This window comes from Talpa occidentalis, unplaced genomic scaffold (assembly GCF_014898055.3).
Source record: "Talpa occidentalis isolate TD23 unplaced genomic scaffold, MPIMG_talOcc4v2.1 talOcc4.10, whole genome shotgun sequence".
In the NCBI taxonomy this organism is placed as follows: Eukaryota; Metazoa; Chordata; class Mammalia; order Eulipotyphla; family Talpidae; genus Talpa; species Talpa occidentalis.
Window position 1 is genome coordinate 71,468,991 of NW_023600993.1, and position 7,415 is coordinate 71,476,405.

Here is a 7,415-nt window from a genome sequence, read left to right on the forward strand (position 1 = left end):
TAACAAATGCCTTGCTAAGTATTTCCCAGTTTACTGCACTTACCTCCTACTACTTAACCTATCACTTTCTTCCAGGGCTGCCCCCTCTTCATCAAATCCAGCAACAAAGTACATAGATCTGTTTATTTGGGTCTTCACCACCTTATAAAGCTTCCCTTTCCATATAAAATATGTTCAATAAATGTGCATGTTTTTCTTCTGTGACAGCTTAATTTTCAGATCCAACTAGAGACTCTAACAGCACAAGGGATAACTTTTATTCCCCAATAAGAAAAATCATTCAAATGGAGAACAAGAAACAGTCATTTGATGAGAAATGATGACAGACTATAGTGTGCTTGAATGTTACATACTGAATACTAACTTACCTTAATGATCAAGGCAAACATCACAGTAATGAGACAAGCAAATTAGTACACTCCCTAACTGCACTGAGCAAGCACATCAGTTTTGTGGTATTTCTGTCCAAAATGTATAATCTGGATCCAATCATGCATGAAGAAATATCAAAGTTCAATTAAGGAACGCTCTACAGAACAGTCAATTCTTAAAAATGAAAAGGAAATCTGGGAACTGCTCCAGATTAAAGGGGGCTTTCTAAAGAGACAGGAAAACTAAGTGTGATGCTTAAGATTGGCTTGTTTCCAGGTCAGAAAAATAAAAAGAGAAAAAGTTTGTCATTGGGGTAAGTGGTAAAATTTGAAATTTTTTCATTAAATCAGCATACCTCAAACATTTTTATCACAAGACACCTTTACATTCTTTTTTAAAAATATTTATTTATTTATGCATACAAAAACTGAGGTACAGGCCAGAGGTGTGGGGGGGAGAGGGGTGAGAGGATTCACCAGAGAAAGATTGGGGAGGAGAACAGGTGGATTGACAAAAATACACCGCTGAGAGGAGCAGCAAGCAAGTCAGGAGAGGTCTGCTGTGCTATGTGGGTTAACTCCCTGGCCAGGGATCGAACTCGTGCTGCAGTGGCTGTGGAAGAACTCGTGCTGCAGTGGCTGCGGATAGCTTCATAGGTTGCGTCCTAACCCCTTGCGCCACCAGGGAGGCCTGATGCCTTTACATTCTTAAAAACCATTGAGCATCCCAAATAGCTTTTGTTGTTGTAGCTTTTTTTTAAAAAAGATTTATTTATTTGTTTGTTTGTTTGTTTGTTTGTTTATACAAGCACTGGGTACAGTCAGAAGCACAGGAGGGTGAGAGAATTCACCAGAGCCAGAACGGAGAGCAGAACAGGCAGACTGACAAAGTACACTGCTGAGGGGAGCAGCTGGCCAGGTAAGAGAGGTGTACCGCACCATGTGGATTTCTTGCTGGCCAGCTGGGATTGAACCCGCGCTGCAGAGGCTGTGGACAGCTTCACAGTGCAGGGCTCAACTGCCTGCGCCACCAGGGAGGCCTTGTTGTTGTTTTTTAAAGATTTATTTATTTATGCATACAAGAGCTGGGGTACAGGCCAGAGGCACAGGGGGTGAGAGGATTCACCAGAGAGAGAGTGGGAAGAGAACTGGCAGATCTACTGAAATACACTGCTGAGGGGAGCAGCAGGCGAGACAGGGGAGGTCTGCTTTGCCATGTGGGTTGCTTCCTGGCTGGCCAGGGATCGAACTCATGCTGCAGAGGCTGCAGACAGCTTCATAGTGCGGTGCTTAACCCATTGCACCACCAGGGAGGCCCCCAAATAGCTTTTGTTTATACAGAATCTAAAGATATATACAATGTTAGAAATTACAACTAAGAAACATTGTTAAACACTTTTTAATACATCTAAAAATGACAATAGTAAATCCATTGTATATTAACATTAAAGCAATGGGGTCACAGAGCAATATACCATGGAGATTCTGGAAAACTCCATTGTACACTCCTGAAAGAATATGAAAAGGCAAACGTCTTTACATTATTCTTTAAAAGTTGGAAATCACAGATCCCCTAAAGGGGATCCCAGAGAACACACCCTGGTGTCACTGTTCCCTCATTCACCATCACCAGCCTGTCATCTTGCCCTCAGAATCTTCTGACAACTTTCAATTACTCTATTGCCTATTATGTTGTGTTCTATTTGTGTCGCCCATGCACTAACACAGTGCCTGGGGTCCAGTTAATACTGCTGACTAAATAAATGTGCGAATTCAAATTTTTGGTTAACAGTGTATCATAGATTTACAGTTATCTATTAGTAACTGTACGGTTGTTTTTGTCTGCACAGGATGACTATATATATATTAGAATTGTAGTATGTATGCATCATAATTTATCTGTCTTCTAGGTCTCAGTCATTAGGAACGTTCTTTAGCAAAGCTTAATTTTAGTGCCAGAAAAACACTGGCTTCTATACTAGCTCGCCACTTTCTATGTGATCTGAGGATGGTTTAACCTTATTTAGCCTCAGCACTCTTATCTGTAAAAAGGGGATATCTTCTCTTCAGTATTGGGTGAGAAGTAGATATTCTCTTGGAAAATGATCCTTGAGTCAAATAAGCTAAGCATACTTCATAACCACATATACTTTGGCCATAGCTGTCATTTTGGAAATGAGTTAATGCAGAGCTCCCCAGAAACCCAGAAATTTTAAAGTCCAGTCCTCTGCATCCTAGAACACACTGGAGCACAATGTCCTAAAAAGCATATTTTTTCAGTTCCATTGGGTTAATTTCAGTTTCCTGGAGAAATTTTGCTGCTTCTTTGACACCAGCCATTTAGGCATTTTACCTTTGACACCATCAACACACAATTGGATAGTGATGTTCATCTCTGAAAATGGACTGATACCAGGAGAGTTCCATGTTCATTTTTATATATGCTGAACTTGAGATGGACAAATACAAAAACATGGCCAAATAGCCCTCCCATGATATCAACTCCAAGCCCCACATACTTTTTCCCTTTCAGGAATCCCACTCAAAATACACCTTACCTTGGATGTGGCCTTCAACACAAACATGGAAACCTAAGGACAGTTATTCAAAGACCCTTGTTAAAGCACAGTAAGGAAGACATTGTGGGGAGAGGGCACATTGTCTATGGAATGGACGTAGGGACCACTGGAATATAATTTGTCAGTGGGGAAGAAATACAGCTCAACTCCTGATACAGCATTGGCAAATGGGAATTTATGGCCAAGGAACAGGAGGGTCAGTAGATGCAAAATTACCCAAAGAAAACATGAAGTATGCGGGAGAAGGGACCTGGTTAAACTGACCAAAAGGATTCTTGCTGAAGACAAGCCAGGGTATAGACATTATCTGCAGAACAGTGGAGTATCAGGACCCAGATCTGATATTGAGTGTTATCAGATATTGGGCCAAGAGAAGGTTCAGGAGCCTAGTCTGGCTAAGCAAAGAATCTTTATCAGGGCCCGCAAGGGGAAACTGGGGAGAAGCCATTTACTTAGTCTTATAGAAATATGAAAGGGCTCAGTAACTGGAAGCAAAAGGTAGAGAAGCAGGGGTAGTGGGGATGCTGAAATAGAGGAATTTTTGAGTCTGTGTAAGAAGCATTTGACCCCCCAGTTGCCCACTCCTACTCCAGTAACCTCCCTGAACTTTACAGAGGAGATTCGAGGTTTCTACTTGGAGATCCTCATGAATTCAGCCAATAGAGAACAAGGATGTGGCAACAAACGACAAGAAACTTTTATTCAGAGTAAGACCCACACACACCCAAACAGCTCCCAAAATCCCTACAACCAGGCATCTACCCTCCAGGGAGAGACTAGAGGACCCTTCCTGGAGAAGCTAACCTTCAGATTCTGGTTATTTTGATATCTCCAAATGAAAGTCTAGCTTACTGCCTGGACATGTGAGTATCTCAAATATATTTAGGAAACTTCTCACATTAAAACTCCATACATCAAGAGAAGGATGAAGAAGCCAGAAAACTCATTTCCCAGCCTCCTTTCAGTTAGGGTCCAAGCCTGTGACCAAGACAGCATCAGTTGTCCCTGCATGAAAATGAGATTCAGACAGAATAACGGGAGCCAGGTGGCTGTGGTAAGTCATTCTGGCTGGGGGGGAGAGGGGGGAAAGGGAGTCTCCCTGCTGTCAGAAGCATCAGAGGCAGGGTCCTGGCAGGAGAAGCCTGCTCCCAATATTACGATGTTCCCAATGCCTGTACTCAGCAGCTATCCAGCAGGGGTTACATCCTGGCTGCAGCATTTCTAACCAGTTTCCTTGACCCCTTTCCAATTTTGGAAGTGGTCCAATGTCCTTCACAAAGGATTATTTAGTGTTCTTACAATAACATAAAATAGAGAAAAGAAAATGTTAAGAAAATCATAATGAAAATACATTTATAACAGTGCACTTATCGATGCAGTAAGTTTATCTGTTCATAAGAAAATCCAAGTAGAAGTAGAAGCACACCTATAGTATGAACTAGTATCAGAAAACCAAGATTATTGAAGTGCAGTGTGAAATTTCCCTTCAGCCATTCAGGGTAAGTATAGAGAACACCATTTGAATATACAAATTTCCTTTCACAGAAGGAAACATATATTATTTTTTATTAATGGTTCTATTTTACAGAAATATTAATTAAAGGTATACACTTTTTCACAGACATGAAGCAGAAATCAAGTCATCTATCAAATTTATATGCTGACATGAAGTCCTGATTTTGTGAACTCAGCAGTCAGTCATGATTCTGATCCAGGGCCACCAGTCCATGATTTCAAATAGTTGAGAATCCTCTCAGTAACTGGAACAAAATCTTCTCTATATGTGACAATCGTTTCTACATAAAACCCTTTTGGGTGCTCAGTTATTTCTTTTGTTGAGACATTCTTTTCCTCTATTTCACCATCTTTAAAGAAAAAATTAAATAGCTGAATTATTAACTTTTAACTTAGAAAACAATCGTTAAAATTATTAAAGTCTTAGAAATGAAATAAATGAATGTAAGAACTAACGTCATCCCCATCAGATTCATGACACCATCTTTCTTTTAAAAAGTTAAAAGAGTAACAAATAAAACATGAACACTACAGACACTGAAATGTTTTTAAATGCTCAATGCTGAACACGTGTACTTTCAGACCACCCATATTCTTCATCACTACAGATAATCTGTAGTTTTTACAGAACAAATTTACTAAGATATACTTAACATTATCATACAGTTACCTCATTTAAAAACTACAATTCAGTGGTTTTCAGTATATTCTGATCTGTGTAACCTGCACCGCAATTTTAGGATATTTTCACCCACAGAAAAAGCCCTATGCCTTTTATCAGTCAATACTCATCTCCTCTCTTCTGTCCTGGGAACCTCTAAACTAATTTATGTCTCTAACAGATTTCCAGCATATGTTTGAAGGCGGAAGGATTTCCTTTTCTGCCGCAAGAGTTTAGTATTTATTGGCAGGTAGAAGCCCTGAAATTGTTCCCTCCTCTAATGTGATTGAGGCAGGAAGGGACCCAGAACAAGGACAGGACTCATGACAAAATTGTGCTGTTGCCATGGGCTGGTAAACAAGAGGTTAAACAAACCTAATGACTCTAAGTTCAGAGATCTAAAGCCATCAATTTCCTTGGCCCATCGTGTCTTTTTACTAAATTTTCCGCAGCCTATACATTGCTAAGCTACGGTTCCACAGTTTTATCAAGTGGACTGCTATGAAAAGAAAAGGGAGTTACAGCTTCTGAATTACAGACTCAGAAAAGCCAGACCAGTTCAAATTGGAGCTGTGGGCACAGAGTCTCCATGAGATGTTCACCCATGAGGTGGAGATGGTCACTAGTTTAGCACGACCACAGAGCTGCAGCTGAATGGTGCCCAAAATTAGCAACAATAAATGGACATTTGCCAAGTCCACTCAACTCGCTTTCTCAGCCAATAAAATTTAATTCCTCTGTTCTAAATGTCCAGCCCTAAAACCTATATAGACCCCAAGCCCCAGCAACACATAGGGTCTCCATTATGTCTAAAGAGGTCTCTCCTGAGTTCTCTTTTCTTGTTCTTTCCATAATCAACAAACGCGGGCTCCTTGCCAGTCGTCACCGGCGTCTGTGAAACCATCTTTTTCAATTTGGACCAGAGGGTCTCAAGAGCCTGTTCCTGGGTTTGGGTGCAGGGCCCTCACTCCATCCCTCTGATTTCCAGAGTGTGGAGCCGAGGATAGTGCTTGGTTCGCTCCCGGCTTGCTGAGGGTGAGATCAGACCCAGGGCCTCCCCCTCCCCACCTCGCCTCCTCGCTCCCTGTCCAGTGACACGATGAGGGACGTGTTAAGGGGCACCATTTTTTTCAAACACTGTCCAGAGTTTTTGAAATTTCACATGAAACCTTTCACAGATCCTTTAAATTCTGAGTATGAGGGACAGTCTTAATAACTACATAGATATAGTCAAGAGGATTTAACGGGGAGTTCCTGGAAGACTCCATTACAACAAATGGCTCTACGCAATTGTTCCGCCTGGTTCTGCAGAAAACCCTGGGGCTCGAGTCCCAGCACAAGAAGCCACTTCGGGCTCCGCGGGTAGGTCGCACAGGAAGCTGCGCGCAGAACCTGCGGGCGAGCCCTACCTGGTGGCGAGACTTTCTTCCGGCCGAATAAAAACAAAGAGCCCAACAGGGTCCAGGCACCCGCCGCGTACACCGCGGACATCCGCCGGTACCAGGCCGTGGCCTGCTCGGGTCGCATGGTCCCTCCCGGGGAAGGCCTGGGTCTACCGGAGACCCGGGGCGGGCGGGATTTCCGGTGGCGCGTCACAGCCACCGCCTCCAACGGGAAGCCGGCGGCGCGCTACCCCGAGGCATGCTGGGGCGTGTAGTCCAGCCCAGGCTCGGGCACCGCCTTGGAGCTATGGCAGGTTTCTAGCTGCGATGCGTGCGTGCGTGCGTGCGTGGGCACGACTTGGCACAGCACGTAATGAACATGAATGACAATTTCTGTGAGCTGAGGTCTCACTTAAAAAATTCTTTTTTAAAAAAAAAAGATTTATTTATTTATGCATACAGAAACTGGGGTATAGGCCAGATATTGGTGGGGGTGTGTGTGTGAGAGGATTCACCAGAGGCAGACTGACCAAAGTACACTGCTGAGAGGAGCAGGGGGCGAGACAGGAGAGGTCTGCCTCACCATGTGGGCAGCTCCCTGGCGGCAGGGGCTCGAACTTGTGCTGCAGAGGCTGCGGGTTGCTTCATAGTGTCGTGCTTAACCCCCTGCACCACCAGGGAGGCCCTTACTTGAAAAATTAACAACTGCTTTACATAGGCTTCAAATGGTATTTATACATGTGAATTCCTTTCTTCTTCTAGCTCTCCCGTGTGTCAAGATTCACCTGTCCAGCCCCTCCTCCCAACTCCCCTTACCCCAACTTTGCCACCACTTCTTTATTATGTCATCCAGTGGTGCTCCTCCAGCTCCTTAACTCATTGTCAGTAAAGAGAACACCAGAGTGAG

General features: G+C 43.2%; 1 protein-coding gene across 1 annotated transcript; it reads right to left on the minus strand.

Moving 5' to 3' along the window:
* Window positions 1–1,785: 1,785 nt before the first annotated feature.
* On the minus strand, window positions 1,786–6,704 carry SMIM26 (small integral membrane protein 26). Its single transcript, XM_037494102.2, has 2 exons — window positions 6,536–6,704; window positions 1,786–4,815 (listed from the first exon to the last, which is right to left on the minus strand). Exons 1-2 carry the CDS (start codon window positions 6,651–6,653, stop codon window positions 4,649–4,651), a joined length of 285 nt encoding a protein of 94 aa, XP_037349999.1. The 5' UTR covers window positions 6,654–6,704; the 3' UTR covers window positions 1,786–4,648.
* Between the last annotated feature and the right edge of the window lie 711 nt (window positions 6,705–7,415).